Source organism: Trachemys scripta, chromosome 2 (genome assembly GCF_013100865.1).
Source record: "Trachemys scripta elegans isolate TJP31775 chromosome 2, CAS_Tse_1.0, whole genome shotgun sequence".
In the NCBI taxonomy this organism is placed as follows: Eukaryota; Metazoa; Chordata; order Testudines; family Emydidae; genus Trachemys; species Trachemys scripta.
The window spans coordinates 259490106-259508013 of record NC_048299.1 but is presented as its reverse complement, the minus strand read 5'-3'; the positions used below and the strand labels follow the sequence as shown (position 1 = coordinate 259508013).

Genomic DNA, 17908 nt, shown 5'->3' with positions numbered 1-17908 from the left:
TTCTGACCCCATCTTCCCTCAGATACTACAAATAAAAATCATTCAAGACCGTACAATTAATGACAAAATATATTAGAAGCTTTAACTGTAAAAAACTATTAACATTCATATATATAGTTACATTAAAGGGGTTTTTATATTAAGTATTTTCCACCAATAACTATGGATTTTGATTTTTAAACTTTAAAAGATGACCAATTTCCACTGGGTAAAAATGGTACAAGCAATTTTCAGAAAAAAAGTGTTTAATAATAAAGTGTATTTGTACTAAATAAATGAATATATGCTTCAACATGCTACAGCAGTATTTAACATTACATTTTTTTAAAGCTAAGAAATCAGAACCATTTTTCATTTCTACTTTGAGAACGTAGTATCACATTTTAGACATGTAATTAGATCAAATATCACTGATACTATCCAGATAAAATATGAACAAGATAGGCCGTAAGAGCTGTACGTTACAGAGTCAGTACTTTTATATTTGTTTTTGAATCCTGACTACCACTTCCCTCATTATTAAATTTTCTCAGGAAAGTAAAAAAAGTGAACTATTGTAGTTCAAAGAAAGATCAAACACAGGCCTTACCTCTGGCAAAATATTAGTAGTCTTTGACTGTGCTGTTTTCTTGGCAGCGAAGCAAGTATTTAAATGCGATGTGCTGAATGGCTTGGCCGAGACACTCTTTATACAAAATTTTGGAAACCTAACTTCAAATCCAAACTAAAGAAAATAGACAGAATATTAAAAAAAAGGCAGATATAAAGCCTGATGTTAATGAGATGAATTAGGTTAGAAAAATTCTCATGTTCTTGCATATCAAGCATTTGGTGCAACTGGCAGATGAAGAATGAAATAACGTTTACATAAAGCAAAGCATTATTTTAATAAACCCATTTTTCTTCAGTCAATTAGATATACAATTACTTTAAAAGGATACGGCCCAACAGATTTCAACAAACAACTAAGTAGGAATAATATTAGGGTTGGGTAACCAGATAATGTACTCAAGATTAAGACATTGCAAACAAAAGCAGGGTCTTCTACAGTTGAATGGTTGCTGTTTTTGCACAAGTGCTAGATGTGGGTTTTCATCTGAGTACTACAAAATAGCACAGAAAAAGAGGATAATGGTTGGTCATGAACAACAAAAGATTTGGCTTAAACACACACACACACACCCCCAAGGTAAAGAGGGTAAAAAGTTAGGCCCCTAAACCATGAAACTCCACAGTTAGGGGCGGGGGGAAATCAGCCTGTACTGTCTCTGTTTAGAAAAAAAGTGTGTTAATTATTAAAACTTGTTCCTATATAATTAGATTGTTAAAAAATTCAGATGACAGCATGAAGTTTAAGCATTTATAATACAGTACGTATCCCATAACAATTTCATGTACCATGTGTACACAGTGAACCTAAACAAAGTTAACCAAAACTAGAAAAAAATTAATTTACCTTTCTTTCCCATATCTGAATCTCTCCTCTCCACAGCTCTTTTGAATCAATAATATTTATTAGATTATCTGAAGCCACAACATCTGCTGATAGGTAGTCTGCAATTTTTTGCCAGCTACTGTAAATGTAAAGAAAAAATAACGAATCTCATTTCACCTAGTTTTACAGATTAACATGCTATGTGGTTTAATCCAATGTATCTACTAAATCTTAGCACTAAACAGACTTCTGAAAATATGTAAACGCAGACAAATATGTATAACTTTGTACTCTGAAAAGTACAAATTCTTACAGAAATGCTGGCTCCCCCTTCTGCAAGGGAAGGTGTTTCCATGCTCCACAAAGATGACAGTAGGGTGCATTGACATGTATCGAGCAATGGCTGGCTTGGCAAAATGAGTCGGCTTGTAATTAACAGTCTTGTGGTCTGCACGTCCTACTATTGGCCATCTCTGTGTACTAAGGGGAATAAGGAGGCATGGATAGAAAGGGAAGACATTGGCTTCTCTTGCCAACTAGAGGATCTCCCTACCCTTGTTCATTGTTTGTGGGTTTACATCTTGTAAAAGCAGGACTAGGTTGCCTCATTATGCATAAGGGATATGCAGCACAGCATGGAGCTAAGCCTACTTGATCCGAAGCAGGTTGCACAGGGAAGTGTTGATTGCCATACTTGAAATCAGGAAGGAATTTTCCATCATGATAAATTGATCATAATAGTTTTTCATCTCCCTCTGTGGGTATTAGCAGGTGTCTTATGACAAGTAAATATTTTCTCTAGCTATAGGCGTTTATTTCAGGACTACGCATTTAGTTTCCTTGTTTTATCACAATTTTGTTGACCAGGTCTCGAGCACTGTAACATATTATGGGATTAACCCTCTGTCCCAAATTCCAGGCTTGGATTTGAAAGAAAGCACATGGTTAAGGCAAATGACAGCAAGACAATGGAGGACAGCCTACTTATTGGACACAAAGCTTAGGCACCCCTACTCTAGTTCCCAATTCTTTTCATGGGGAAAAAAACAGCTGAATGACTTGTGGTTAAAAATAAAACATATCCAAAGTCATTCTATATTTTACACTGAGCTGACTAGGTGAGAGGGTAATAAGCAATCAGCAAACTTGTGTGTAATTAAAAATATTCAAGTCAATAGTCTTTACTTCAAAAGACAAAAACAGCATCTTGATACCCATTTTATAAAAAATACAAACCCAGATTCAAAGTTAATCAATAATAATGGTGTGTTCTAATATATTAACTTTATACAATGTTATGTAAAATGAAGCCAGAATATCAGGGAAAACTAGATATATGAGGCAAAGTTAAGTAAAATGAGATCAAATATATTTATATACTGTGCCCTAGAAATTAGAGGCATTTTAAATGCTGTATTTCTGTCGGCCCCTTTTTTGAAAGCATGTATTTACAACAATAGAATTGTCTGGATAGCTCCTCCTCTTCTCTAAGAGAGAAATCCATACTTTCCTAAAGAATACCTGTCAAGAACTAAGACATTTCATGAGCTTTATTTAAAAACAGTAGTATATGTTGATGCAAAACAAATAATGCAACTGCTTGAACAATTAAAAAAAAAAAATCTTACCCTTTATTGTCATTTGTTGCTATAGTGATTTTTGCAGAATGCCATTCTCTCAGATGTTTCAGGGCACCAATAGCAGGTAAGCAGTCTTTTAACTTGGGGGCATCTCTTTCAGCAGACTGTAGTATTACATCAACCATGGCTCTTCCTGTAAATAAAACACATATGATGTAAATTAATGTGATACTATGACATTGTAGAGCCAAGCATTCATCTCACTTTAAAGAGTAAGCCAAATTTATAAAACATTCTAAGAAAATATGCTTTACTGTTGATTGTGATCGGGTATGTTAAAGGGGCAGAATCAAGAAATGTAGGAACAAGATTTGAAACACTGCTATTGGAATTTCAGCCTGTCTCTTTAGCATCCCCTCTTGGATGTCGTCATCAGCTTATGCGCCACAGAAAAACCAAAATGCATTATCTTCTCTCCCAAATGTTCTCTACTTCCCTCCCTTCTCTATCACCATCAACAACTCCAGCCCTGTGACTCGAGTCAATGATATACAGGTTAGTTTTGACTCCTTCTCCTTGCCCCACGCAACCAGACGTGTCTTGTTTCAGCCTCCTCAACATCTCCAAGGTGTGTATTTTCTTTCCATCCCCCACAGTGAAATCCACCATTCAGGCCCTCTATATTCTGCTTTAACCACTGCAACATCTTCTACTCTTGCCTCCCAAAAAACACACATTGCTCACTTCAGTCCAGTCATTTTCCTTGACTGTCAATCTGAACATCACTGTCAATCTGAACATCACTCTCCTTTGGATCTCTCCACTGACATCCCAAACCACCCATCAGCTAGTGAATCAAATTTAAGCTTCAAAACTCTCTATAATACCCCCTCCCTACTCACACTTGCACAGTGGGTTTCATGTTACCTACCCTCCACCCCCTCTCTGTCAATGTTCTCAACTCCATCTGCTTTCTCACAGTCAGTTACCTCCATCACTTCTTCTACACCACATGCATGGTCCAGCCTCTCTGAGCTTATTCACAAAGCAAATACCCTGTCCATGTTTAAGTCACTCAAGTACCCACTTCTGCAATGCCACCTAGACTGAAACTAGCTGACATTTCAAAATTCCTGAGTTGTTGCTCCCCTTCCCTTAACTTCTAACTGTCTGTCCTTAGACTGCAAGCTCCTCAGAACAGGGACCTTCAAGATAAACACAAGCCTGTGAAGTTACCAGGAGCAGGGAGCTTGTCCGATAACTGATGTAGACTCTCTGCAGATTCTTCATAGACACTGAAATTAAAGAGGGTTACCAGATTGAAAAAGTTTATATACAAAATTATCCAGAACTAAATTACCAGTAATGATATTTAGCATTTTATGAAAGTACACTACATCTTCAAAGCACTAAGCAACCATATAAACCCGGCAAGGAATCACTGACATTTCCATTTTACTTGCAGGGAAACAAAGGCAGATGGAGAAATCACTTAACCTAAGGCCACAGAGTCAGTGGTAGAACTGAGTTTAGAATTCAAGAATATCTGGCTCCCAGCTCTGTGATCTGTCCACTAGTCTATGATGCCTCTCAAAGCGAGTAACCAAAGGTAAAATCTTCAGCTTCATTTACAGCTCTTTACAATCTTCTGCTGTGTAGTACTATAGCTATCAACATATTAACAGTAATGGATAACTATCCATTCTATGTATTTTACTACTTACATTTAATACGAGTAGTTTCATTCTCAGCACATTTATCTATTACAATAGCATCTACTATATTTACATGTATAATCTTATTTTCCAGAAGAAACATGCAAGGCGTGCCTTATCTTGGTAAAAGGGACAGCATAAGAACATACACCATTTATACCTACTACATAAAAGCCTAGATTTTAAACTTAAAAACTCTAGGAATTTAAGTATCTAAGATTTCAAACAGCCAGAAGAAAAGTGTAATCAACTGATTCCCTCTAAGGTTAAAAAAAAACCCTAATATCTCTAGAACACCAACTACTCTATATGTTTACAACCTGGGCTCTATACTGCCATTTCCTCACTATCAAGATTTGTTATTTGTTCTTTAGAATAGAAGTGTTTGGGAATTTTTTCATAAGCTCTTCTCTGAATTCAAGTCGCCTGAGCAAATGTTGTGTTACAATTAATCAACTTTAGACCAACCGTCCTGATTTTTGCAAGAGTGAGCATCTCTGTTTGGAGGGATTATCCTAGAGGAGGCAAGAAGCTTGTGTTCCTATTACTGTTTTTCTTGTGATTACTTTCATGAGTTCATATTTTGTTAAATAGCTGTTTTGCTCTTTGGATTTTTAGTTATTATTAGGGCCCTACCAAACTCATGGCCATGAAAAATGCGTCATGGACCGTGAAATCTGTATAGGATAGGGTAAAAATACAGAAAAGACCAGATTTCACGGGGGAGACCAGCGTTTCTCAAATTGGGGGTCCTGACCCAAAAAGGAGTTCCAGTGGGGTCACAAGGTTATTTTGGGGGGTGGGGGTCGCAGTATTGCCACACTTACTTCTGTGCTGCCTTCAGAGCTGGGCAGCCGGAGAGCAGCAGCTGTTGGCCAGATGCCCAGCTCTAAAGGCAGCGCCCTGCCAGCAGCAGCCCAGAAATAATGGAGGCAATACCATACCATGCCACCCTTACTTCTGAACTGCTTCCTTCAGAGCTGGGTGGCCAGAGAGTGGCGGCTGCTGACTGAGGACCCAGCTCTGCTGGCAGCAGCGCAGAAGTAAGGGTGACAGTACCATACCACTTCTGCGCTACTGCTGGCGGCAGCTCTGCCTTCAAAACTGGGCTCCCAGACAGCAGCAACCTCACTCCACCTGTCCAGCTCTGAAGGCAGCACTACCACAAGCAGCAATGCAGAAGTAAGGGTAGCAGTACCACGACCCCCCGACAACTCTGTTTTGGATCAGGACCCCTACAATTACAACACCATGAAATTTCAGATTTAAATAGCTGAAATCATGAAATTTTACAATTTTTAAAATCCTATGACCGTGAAATTGACCCAAATATACCGTGAATTTGGTAGGGCCCTAGTTATTATTGTTGGATTAACCATCTCCTTCTCTTTTGTATCTCCACTAAGATGTTGTGAGGGGAACGGTGTAACCCTTGTTGTCATGGAAGAGATCCTGCTTGGCTCCCCACGAGACATGGAGATTCCCAAACCTGAGCCACTCTTTTTAGGTGACAAATTTGAGGAACTGTCCCAGATTGAGGTGTCATTAGAGGAGGTTTTGGAACAAATTAATAAACTAAACAGTAATAAGTCACCAGGACCTGATGGTATTCACCCAAGAGTTCTGAAGGAACTCAAATGTGAAATTGCAGGACAACTAACTGTAGTCTGTGACCTATCACTTAAATCAGGGTCTGTACCAAATGACTGGAAGATAGCTAATGTGACACCACTTTTTAAAGAGGGCTCCAGAGGTGACCCCAGAAATTACAGGCCAGTAAGTCTGACTTCATTACCAGGCAAACTGGTTGAAACTACAGTAAAAAAACAAAATTGTCAGATACATAGATGAACATAAGTTGTTGGGGAATAGTCAACGTGGTTTTTGTAAAGGGAAATCATGCCTCACCAGTCTACTAGAATTCTTTGAGGAGGTCAACAAGCATGTGGACAAGGGGGATCCAGTGGATATAGTGTACTTAGATTTTCAGAAAGCCTTTGACAAGGTCCCTCACCAAAGGCTCTTAAGCAAAGTAACCTGTCATGTGATAAGAGGGAAGGTTGTCTCATGGATTGGTAACTGGTTAAAAGATAGGAAACAAAAGGCAGGAATAAATGGTCAGTTTGCAGAATGGAGAGAAGTAAATAGTGGTGTCCTCCAGGAGTCTGTACTGGGCCCAGTCCTATTTAACATATTCATAAACGACCTGTGAAAAGGGGTAAACAGTGAGGTGACAAAATTTGCAGATGATACAAAACTACTCAAGATAGTTAAGTCCCAGGCAGACAGCGAAGAGCTACAAAAGGACCTCTCAAAACTGGGTGACTGGGCAACAAAATGGCATATGAAATTTAATGTTGATAAATGCAAAGTAATGCACATTGGAAAACATAATCCCAACTATACATATAAAATGATGCAATCTAAATTAGCTGATACCATTCAAGAAAGATCTTGCAGTCATTGTGGATAGTTCTCTGAAAACATCCACTCAATGAGCTGTGGCAGTCAAAAAAGTGAACAGAATGTTAAGAATCATTAAGAAAGGGATAGATCATAAGACAGAAAATATCATATTGCCTCTGTATAAATCCATGGTACGCCCACATCTTGAATACTGAATGCAAATGTGGTCACCCCATCTCAAAAAAATATATTGGAATTGGAAAAGGTTCAGAAAAGGGCAACAAAAATGATAAGGGGTCTGGAACTGCTGCCGTTTGAGAAGAGATTAATAAGACTGGGACTGATGTGGAGAAAGTAAATAAGGAAGTGTTATTTACTCCTTCTCATAACACAAGAGCTAGGGGTCACCAAATGAAATTACTAGGCAGCAGGTTTAAAACAAGCAAAAGGAAGTACTTTTTTCACACAACGCACAGTCAACCTGTGGAACTCCTATCCAGAGGATGTTGTGAAGGCCAAGACTATAACCGGGTTCAAAAAAGAACTAGATAAATTCATGGAGGATAGGTCCATCAATCGCTATTAGCCAGGATAGGCAGGGATGGTGTCCCTAGCCTCTGTTTGCCAGAAGCTGGGAATGGGCGACAGGGGATGGATCACTTGATGATTCTGTTCTGTTCATTCCCTCTGGGGCACCTGACATTGGCCACTATCAGAAGACAGGATGCTGGACTAGATGGACCTTTGGTCTGACCCAGTATGGCTGTTCTTATAGGTTTTTCAGTTTTCAACATGCATTTAAACTTGTTTTACTTATTTGTTTGCTCTCCTTTCTCTCCATAAACTTACTTTAACCTCTTTTCACTCTATCATTTTAAGATAAAGACTGAACAGAATTCTAACAGTTTATATGCTACACCTGGGATTATCAAAGGGACCTAAGATAGTTAGACATGAGCACTAACTGGAAGCAGGAATTTCTGTTCTGTCAGAAATTCTGACATTTCAATATTTGTTTTTGTTCAGAATTGGAACAAAAAGACAAAATTCAAAATTTCCCTTGGAACAAAATTTCCAAAAATTTCAATTTGGAATCAACAAAATGATTCAATAACATCAAACCAATATCTAGTATTAAATGTAATATGTTATAATTATTATAAAAACCAAAATTAATCAAAACAATAAAGTCAAAACAAACAAAATTGTCAAAATCAGCACATTCCCATGAAATGGTTTTGATTCTGACCAATCTGCATTCTCCAGTGGAAAACGTTTCTAAATTTTTTTTGACCAGCTATATTAGACACTCATTTCACTGAGTTTTGAGCACCCAACTGCCTCAGGCTCCTTTGAAAATCCTGGAGCATGTCACTACAATGGACCCTTTCAAGGAAATAAAATATAAGAATATAATATAAATTTTAACTGTGCATACAAACATCATTCAAGACGGGCAGAGTATTAGGTATTCTAGTCACTGAACAGCTTGAAGTAAAATGATAGATTAGCAAGCATAAATAAACATCTTTGTGATACTTTGAAATTATGTCAAAGTTCTTATAAAGCACAGAACAAAAATCAATCCCTTATATTTATATTTAACTGACGGGTTCAAACATCTTGATGTAGAACAAAAAGGGGACATGTTTCATGCCTGTCTTGGCATCTTAATTACATCAGCAGTTAGAACTAATGAAAAACCTTTAAATAAAAAATTCAGTGTGGCTTTACATGACTCTTAACTTTTATGGAATAACAAAATAACTAAGATATTTTAAAGTAAAGAGTCATGTAAAACCACACTGAATTTTGGATTTAAAGGTTTTGGGGGGGTTACTGATTAATTAAAATGGACACAAACTATCATCAAAAGAACTAATTAGTTCTCTTGGTTCCCTTGTTCTGTATCACTACATGTTTCAATAAAAATGTAATAAGCATACTCAATCAGTGACAGTGACTCTCTGCTGCTGCTATCTTCCTCCTCAAAAGTCTGAATAGCACCCAGGCATTCTTCTATACTGGTTTGGAGAGAGTTTTCATTTTCATCTTTCTTCAGGTCAAAGTTGATCTCCTCCCAGTCAGAACTACAAAACTAATAAACCAAAAGGAATTTATTAGTCAAAGTGCTGATTTATGTTAATCAAAATTTGCAGTCAGCAGAAGAGTTACAGAACTGTTTTTCTTCTTACCTGATAGAAATCATATATAACTTGATTTGCAAAATACCATTTCCTCATACCTGGAACGCCAGCCACAGAACATGCTAAAGAGGAATAAAACATTTTTTTAAACATCAGAAGCAATCCACACAGTCCATTCTTCCTATTTCAATTTCATTTCCTTCTTACAAAGATTCTGAATTAAGATTTTTTACTTGTGACCTTAAATTGCTAACTCAAGCAGTAAAGTAAGTAACCCAATCGTATATAACTTTTCAGGCAAATATAGCTTTTTTTTTTTTTAAATGAAGATGCTTTCTTTTGGCTATAATTTGCCCTCTATCACTGCAGGTTCTATTTTGGTCATCTGAGGATCTGTCTATGTTACAAATACAACCATATCAGGTAACCTGATTATAACATGGTTACCCCCAATAAGCTAACAAACATTGTCCTAATTTGTAGTATATGTGCAGAATACTGGGGCTTTAGCCTACAGCTATGTTGAAGGTCCAGTCTGCACTACAAATTGATTCCATTTCAGACTGGTTGAAACCAATTACCAGTAATAACAAGGGCAACTGCCTTGTAATCAGTTCCCCCGATATGGCTGTATTGTAGCATAGGTAAGGCATGCATAAAAATTGCAAATCATGCCAGACTAAACTGAATGGTGGTGAATCTGCAGATGGTAAAAGTTACCAGCATTGGAATGTCATATTTGCATCTTAGTTTTGTAGCAAAACATGCTTAACATGTACATTTTAATATGCCACTGTTGCTTAAGCATTAGTTTTCTTTTAGCATCACAACTAAAGCCACAGGCATTAAGTCATTTGTGAGCCTCTAACTGTACCAAGGATAACGTAAGAAAATTTCTCAGGTTTGATTCTTCACAATTATTCCCTCCCACAATTTATGCACATACCTCAGCTGAATCACAACACTCATCAGCCTGCTCAGATGGTTGATAGAATGAGAGATTAATGTTTTCTCTAAATCAGCAATACAGTGCATTGCAGTGACTTCCCTAAAGCTGTAAACATTGCCAGCTCAGTGGTTTGATAACTCTCTCAAACTGCTTAACTTAAAAGCTGGGTCCCTCCTCATAATCAGCTGCCCACTGGAGGTAATGGGCTGGCCATAAACAAACAGAGCATATCCAGATCAGTTAATTATATTTTGTAAAGTAATTAATTCACTTTTTTGCCTGAAAATTCACAAATTACTTTGTTTAGTTGTTTTGAAATCCAGTCATTCCTGACCTACACATAAAGCTATAGCCATGGTACTCAGTAAGGTCACAATTGTGCTATGTAAGTCACACATAAATACAACAGCTATCAGAGATTAATAGGTTGATTATTGATTAAGTAAATCAGTAATATAATACTCTGAAACTAAATAGTGAATTTCAGGTATTATCAAAAAATACCAGAACAGGCACTTTAGAAATTTGTATATGTTCGTCAGAGGATTTCAAAGCACTTTACAAACGTTCATTACTAGAGGGTCTGAATATCTCTGCAAGCTTTACAGGTATTACATCCATTAAAATGAACTACAGCACAGAGAATATTATTTATAATAATAAACCTGAGACCACAAGTATAATAATGAAGGGCCCGATCATGGGAGATAAGGAGCTCATCACCTCAGAGGGTCAGTCCTTAGCTAAGGTACAATGGGTCTGACCTGAACAAGGTGTTGCCATGAGTGAGTGGCAAACCTGGAGAAAACTCAGTCTGCTATTCTTGCTATTTGACTTTACTGCCACTAAACCACAGCACCCTGGCTGCTGGGAACAAGCCACAACCCTGTAGATTAATATAGTTTTTGGACAACCATTTTTTACCTGACACTTATGAGTCAAAATAAAAAATACCTGAGAGACCACATTGCCTACTACCCAAAACCACATACCTTGGATTCTATATAGATTCTTATAACTCGCTCATCAATATAGTATTCGAGCATCTTCCAGTAGTAGATTAAGAAATGTGAATAAAATCTGTCACATTTTGTTTCTTCTCTATCATTTCCCTGTGGGAAAAGCGTGTTTAGTGGAATGCCTTGTTGTGGTAGGGCTTGCTATTTTTTAAGTGTACGTGTATGTATTTATGTTAAAGACAACAAAATCAAAGAGATGAGCCTTGCCTTAAAGCAGAAGGTGTGAGGTTTGCAATGGTCCTTATTTCATGTGGAAGTTGATTCCACAGTCTCTGACTTCCAAGAAAGTACTGTTTCACACACAGACAAGACTTACCTTTACAAATGAAGGAATAAAACACATAGTGTGTACTGTATTTAATTATAATATTGTCAATGTTCTATTTAATACTTTATGATGCAACTTACTGCTAGGTTTTACTGAAAAAGCAGAAAAATAATCTGACTATATTATTCAACATGTTTCACTGGAATTTGCTTGAATACTATTTAGCAAAAATATTGACAGCTAGACAGTTTGACAAGCTCTTTGGAACTTACTACATCTCTCTTGCATGTGTTATCCCCTCTTTCCCTTCCTAACTTCACTCCAGTTGCTTTCTTCTTTCTTTCCTATGATAAATCATGATCTTTTCTTGAGTTGTCCTCTGTATCCATTTCCTCTTTTCTCCATCCACCCACTTTTTGTGTCTGTCTCTCTCATTTTCCCTACATAGTGTCTCACTACAAAAATCTCACTACGTACCTTACTTCTCCTTTTCAACTTATCCCATCAGTCCTTCCACTCTCTTTCTCCTGCCCACACTCATCCATAAGGGTTGGAAATTCTACAAACACTTAATATCTAGAGAACTAAGCCTATTAGCCAGAGAAAAATATGGAAAAAAGGTAGGAGAAGGAAATGTGATTGTCTTGGCAATGCTCAAATTTGAAGCAGCCCCCTCCCCCTTCCCTCCACTAAGCTGCTGGGCAAGGCGGGAAAAATGCTGGGGTTCCTGACAGAGAGCTATCCCAGCACATTGTTTAAAGGTCCTATCTTTCATTCCAGCTTCCTGCCCACAGGTTTCTAAAACACATGAAATCCCCTAAATCAACTGCTAGAAGAGAGAAAAAGCATTCGTGCTGTTCCACCTCATACCTGAAACAATTCCTCCTCCTGGCTGCAAAGATTGGTGGAGGGGTCTACTATTTTACATTACCCCCAATCACCTGGCTACTTCCTGCACAAGGGGAGTCGAGGGAAGACTTCACCAGTTTCCCAAGCAACAGCAAATTGAAAGTGACTCAATTTTTGACAGTTTCACTACTGCCCTGTTCTGAAGAGCAATGAAAACACCTGTTGTCGCTTGGGAAAGCCACAAGCTATAGCAGACCTTGTGGCTGTCAGGAGCTTTTTCTGGCTAAATCTGCATTGGTTATACTTGTTTCACATTTGGAAGATTTTCTTCACATATATAATGGCTTTAATTGTGGATTTTTTAAAAAATGAAAGCACAGATTCTGCAGAGAGCGATGACATTCATTCATCAAACTTTCCTATTTGCCCTGGGCACATGATTTTTCAAGCCCTGGTTAAACAACAATAACCACAATTACATTTGCCTTATATTGCTATTTGCCACTATATTTACCTGGGAACGTGCTTACATCCTCATTTATAAAGGTTCTACAATTTTCTTTCAGAAAGTTATAAACATTTGCAGCAGTTATACCTGCAAAAAACATGTTTCTATTAATAGAAAACACAAAAACAATTCCTTCCTTTCTTGCAAATGCCAGAAAACTTGCTAGTTAGGCCAGCAGATCCAGTTAGTCTCAAGTGTCTGTTTAGCAGAGGGTGCCTGTAAAGGATATGCAAAGAAGAGCCTGTTTTGAGGCCTGACAGATGTTGTGACACATCCAGCCAGGAAGAGAACTCACAAGAGCAATATCACAGGAGCTTGCACTTCCCTACCTATAAGAAAGTTCTATTTGCCACAATTTACCCAGAGTCTGGGTGGATTCTCCCTTACTGACAATTTTTAAATCAAGACTGGATGTTTTTCTAAAAGATCTGCTCTAAAAATTATTTTGGAGAAGTTCTATGGACTGTGTTATACAGGAGGTCAGACTAGATCAGAGGTGGGCAATCTATGATGTGGCCCGCGGGATCATCCTGCCTGACTCTTGAGCTCCAGCTGGGGAGGCTAGCCCCCAACCCCTCCCATGCTGTCTCCTTTCCCCCGCAGCCTCACGTAGCCAGCGCTCTGGGCGGCGGGGCTGTGAGCTCCTGCCAGGCAGTGCAGCGGCGTGGCTGGCTCCAGCCGGGCAGTGCGGCTGTCAGTCCTGCTGCTCTGAGTGGCATGGTAAGGGGGCGGGAAGCTGGGGGTGGATAAGGGGCAGAGAGTCCAGGGGGGCAGTCAGGGGACAGGGAGCAGTTGGATGGGGCGGAGATTCGGGAGGGGGGTGGTGGTCAGGGCCGGGGGTTTGGATGGGAGGGGCTCCCAGGGGGGGCGGCGGTTAGGAGTGGAGGGTCCCAGGAGGGGGCGGTCAGGGGACAAGGAGCAAGGGGGGTCGGATGGGTCAAGGGTTCTGAGGGGGGCAGTCAGGGGACAGGAAGTGGGAGGGGGCATATAGGGAGCGGGGACCAAGCTATTTGGGGAGGTACAGCCTTCCCTACGCAGCCCTCCACACAGTTTCGGAACCCCAATGTGGCCCAAAAAGTTTGCCCAGCCCTGGACTAGATGATTACAATGCTCCCTTCTGGCCTTAGAATCTATGAATTAATCTACAAATGAAAAAACAAAACCACAAAAAGCTACAAAGTAATAAAGGTTTCAGAGTGGTAGCCATGTTAGTCTGTATCAGCAAAAAACGAGGAGTAGTCATGGCACCTTAGAGACTAACAAATTTATTCGGATGCATGCAGTAGAAAATACAGTAGGAAGATATATATACACAGAGGACATGAAAAAAAATGGACACTATAGTGGATAGTGGACACTATCAGAGGCTTGTTCACCTGCACATCTACCAATGTGATATATGCCATCATGTGCCAGCAATACCCCTCTGCCATGTACATTAGCCAAAACGGACAGTCTCTATGCAAAAGAATAAATGGACACAAATCAGATGTCAAGAATTATAACATTCAAAAACCAGTCGGAGAACACTTCAACCTCCCTGGTCACTCAATTACAGACCTCCAAGTCACAATAATCCAACAAAAAACTTTCAAAAACAGACTCCAACGAGAAACTGCAGAATTGGAATTAATTTACAAACTGGACACCATTAAATTAGGCTTGAATAAAGACTGGGAGTGGATGGGTCATTACACAAAGTAAAACCTATTTCCCCATGCTAATTTTCCCCCCTACTGTTACTCACACCTTCTTGTCAACTGTTGGAAATGGGCCATCCTGATTATCACTACAAAAGATTTTTTTTCCTGCTGATAATAGCCCACCCTAACTGATTACTCTTGCTATAGTTGGTATGGCAACACCCATTTTTTCATGTCCTCTGTGTATATATATCTTCCTGCTGTATTTTCCACTGTATGCATCTGATGAAGTGGGTTTTAGCCCATGCAAGCTTATGCTCAGATAAATTTGTTAGTCTCTAAGGTGCCACAAGTACTTGTCGTTCTTTTAAAAGTAATAAAGGGCCATCTTCTGAGATGTGGTGTGGCATATCACCATCACAACTGTGTCCCTATACACTGGTGTGATGGTGCACTGCAAACATGACCACACGATGTAAACATCTCACACCACAATTTTGCAGGTCTCTTTTATCCTCTACGAAACATTCTCCTCTCCCTTGCCGGCCGGCTGCACGCTGGGATTGTTCCTAACCTCTCCTGGCAGATAGCAGAGTGAGGAAGGAATGATGATGGCTCAAACCAATCTGTTCAGAGCTCCCTGAGTGGCCTGGAGCGTAAGGCAGCGTGGAGAATGCACTTGTGGGCCCACTGCTCCGCTCAGCCGGCCTGAAACCTGGGACTAGTCCCACCACAATGTGCACTGCAGGGAAAACACACAAAACTCTAGATCCACAACTACAAGTCTTGCCCACCACAGTGAACTGCGAACAACACTGGAAGTAGATGTGGCACCTTAGAGACTAACAAATTTATTTGAGCATAAGCTTTCGTGAGCTACATCCCACTTCTTCGGATGCATAGAATGGAACATATATTGAGGAGATATATATGTACAGAGAGCATGAACAGATGGGCGTTGTCTCTCAGAGTTGGTAAGACAACTCCCACCTGTTCTCACACTCTGTATGTGTGTGTATATATATCTCCTCAATATATGTTCCATTCTATGCATCAGAAGAAGTGGGCTGTAGTCCACGAAAGCTTATGCTCAAATAAATTTGTTAGTCTCTAAGGTGCCACAAGTACTCCTGTTCTTTTTGCGGATACAGACTAACACGGCCCCTCTCAGGGACGCGTCACCCAGCACAGAGCCTGGGGTCCTAGGCACCCGCCACAATTACAGCTGGTTGTACCCAGATCTCCCCCCACTCCTGCGGCCCCCAGCCGGCTCACCCACTCGGGGCCCCTCGGCGAGAGACGCCGCTCGGGCTGTGTCTGGAGGAGCCGCTCCGGGCGGCGCATGACCCCGCGGTACGCGAGCTCCTCGCCCCAGGGCTCTCCGGCCACCCCCGATCCCCGCTCGCCCGCACCTGCTACGCGCTCAGCGCCGCCGGGCCGCGGGGCTCTCCGCTCCTCCCAGCTCACGAACAGCAGGTACCGGTCCATGGCCGCGGCCGGGCGCCTCCTCCCGGGGATGCTCAGCAGCCGCCGGTTTCTCCCGCCTCCACCGCCCCCGCTTCCGCTTCCTGCCGCCGGGAGCCGGGACCGAGTCCGGCAGGGAACCCGCTCTCCCGGCGCGCCGCCAGTCCGCCATGGCCAGCTACACCAAAGCGGCCCAGGTGAGTGGCCCCTCCGCGCCCCCGGGCAGAGCTCCTCGCCGGCTGAGGGGACGCGGGAGCCCCACGGGCAGGCCGCCGAGGCGGCTCCTCTCTCGGGGGGCGCGGGCGGGCTCTACCCCTCACTGGCTGTGTGTCCTCGGCCTGGCGCCCCCTCTCCACAGCGGGGTCTGGGGCCCTCTCCCCTGGAGATGTGTTGTCCCTGGCCTACGGTGCGAGAGCCGGCTGCGTCCTCCAGGCCGGGGCGTTTCCTGGTGTAAGTGCCCCGCTTCCCGGGGAGGAGTTTGCCCCCTTCTCCCTGTGGAGAGTGGCAGGCAGGCGGCTGCAGAGAACGGAAAGGAAGGGCCGCATTTCCCTAGCCGTTTTCCCTGCGGGTAAAGCTTCCACGCGTGGCTGTATTTACCCTCCCTGGAGAGACGAGTAGAGCTCATCGTGCCCAGGTGGGGCAGCAAGTAACATGGCAGGTACAGAAAGGAAGGAACAAACATAGGCTTTAATCTTGCAAACGCATAGGCCGGGATTCTGCCAACGATCGGCACCTCTCTTGGGGCAGTAGTAAAATTAAGCTTCTGCATAAATGTTTGTAGTAGATGGTGCCTAAGTGGCTGCAGGATTAAGTAAAGTTAAATAAGTGTGTAAATGTTTGCAGGTTTAGGGTGTTACCTATGGAAGTCAACAGTACTATTCCTGCTAATCCTGTGCTTCACTAATGAAGCGCTTGCAGGGTCAGAGCTGTAATTCTTCCATTTAGAAATGTGTCCCCCCCCGATGAAAATAAAGCAGTCAGAATTACAATGGCCTATAACTCTTCTTATCTTGTTAGTTAGCAATAATTTATAAAAGGACAGCTAGATTTTGAAAACAATACCAGAAAGTGGAAAAGACCTCTAGTTATTTCCTCATAGCATTATCACGATTGAAGATAATTTATACAGCACTTTACAGTTTCCCCCACCCTTTCTTAAAATCTTAAGGAAATATAATTGAACATTAATGTTTGTACGGGATTTAGAAAAAGTGATTAAAGTTTTTTTTCCTAAAATATAATTTATATATTGGTTAAAATCATGATAGTTAATCTCTAAAATACCTAATGTATTTTCTTGTAAATACCTAACATGATTGTGGTATTGTGGAGTTATTTAGGCTGAGTGTATTTATTTTACTACATTAACTACAACTTTGTCAATCTCCTTTAGCAATGGGCTACTTTTGCCAGAGCCTGGTATCTCATAGATGGGAAGATGCAACCACCCGGAAAACTTGCAGCCGTGAGTGTAATCAGACTTCAGGGGAAGCATAAACCTATGTATCATGCGCTAAGTAAGTATTGTAGTAAACTGAGGCAAGCTTGATTTCCCTCACTTGTATGTTTCCTTTCCTTTAAATTTCGTTCATCATATTTTTTTAAGTTTGTTTTTTCTGTATTCTTTACAAACTTTGACTCACCATTTTGTCCCCACCTTCATTTTTATTTCCCTGAGGTTTTGTGTCACTGAACTATTCTTTCATATAAAAGTAGGCTGTGTATTATTTAATACTGAACAATTATGTTGCAGTAGCACTTATGGGTCTCATTTTTCTAGATGTTGTATAAACACATAGTCCCTGGCCTATGTTTAAGCTTCTCTGGGTAAAGCAACAGAGGGTCCTGTGGCACCTTTGAGACTATCAGAAGTACTGGGAGCATAAGCTTTCGTGGGTAAGAACCTCACTTCTTCAGATGCAAGT

At 40.8% G+C, this 17908-nt stretch overlaps 2 protein-coding genes across 2 annotated transcripts in view; one reads left to right on the top strand and one right to left on the bottom strand.

The window, feature by feature from the left end:
* The window catches only part of MTBP (MDM2 binding protein), a 62126-nt gene extending 46040 nt beyond the window's left edge, over window positions 1-16086 (bottom strand). The window contains exons 1-8 of the mRNA XM_034763535.1: window positions 15932-16086; window positions 12883-12963; window positions 9332-9405; window positions 9083-9234; window positions 4252-4310; window positions 3064-3208; window positions 1457-1574; window positions 590-724 (exon numbers count right to left, since the gene is read on the bottom strand). Of these exons, the coding sequence (XP_034619426.1) occupies window positions 590-724; window positions 1457-1574; window positions 3064-3208; window positions 4252-4310; window positions 9083-9234; window positions 9332-9405; window positions 12883-12963; window positions 15932-16007 (840 nt within the window). The 5' untranslated portion in view covers window positions 16008-16086. The remainder of the gene's footprint in view (window positions 1-589; window positions 725-1456; window positions 1575-3063; window positions 3209-4251; window positions 4311-9082; window positions 9235-9331; window positions 9406-12882; window positions 12964-15931) is intronic.
* MRPL13 (mitochondrial ribosomal protein L13) overlaps window positions 16041-17908 on the top strand; it is a 53385-nt gene continuing 51517 nt past the window's right edge. The window contains exons 1-2 of the mRNA XM_034763536.1: window positions 16041-16180; window positions 17377-17500. Coding sequence (XP_034619427.1) covers window positions 16154-16180; window positions 17377-17500 — 151 coding nt within the window. The 5' untranslated portion in view covers window positions 16041-16153. The remainder of the gene's footprint in view (window positions 16181-17376; window positions 17501-17908) is intronic.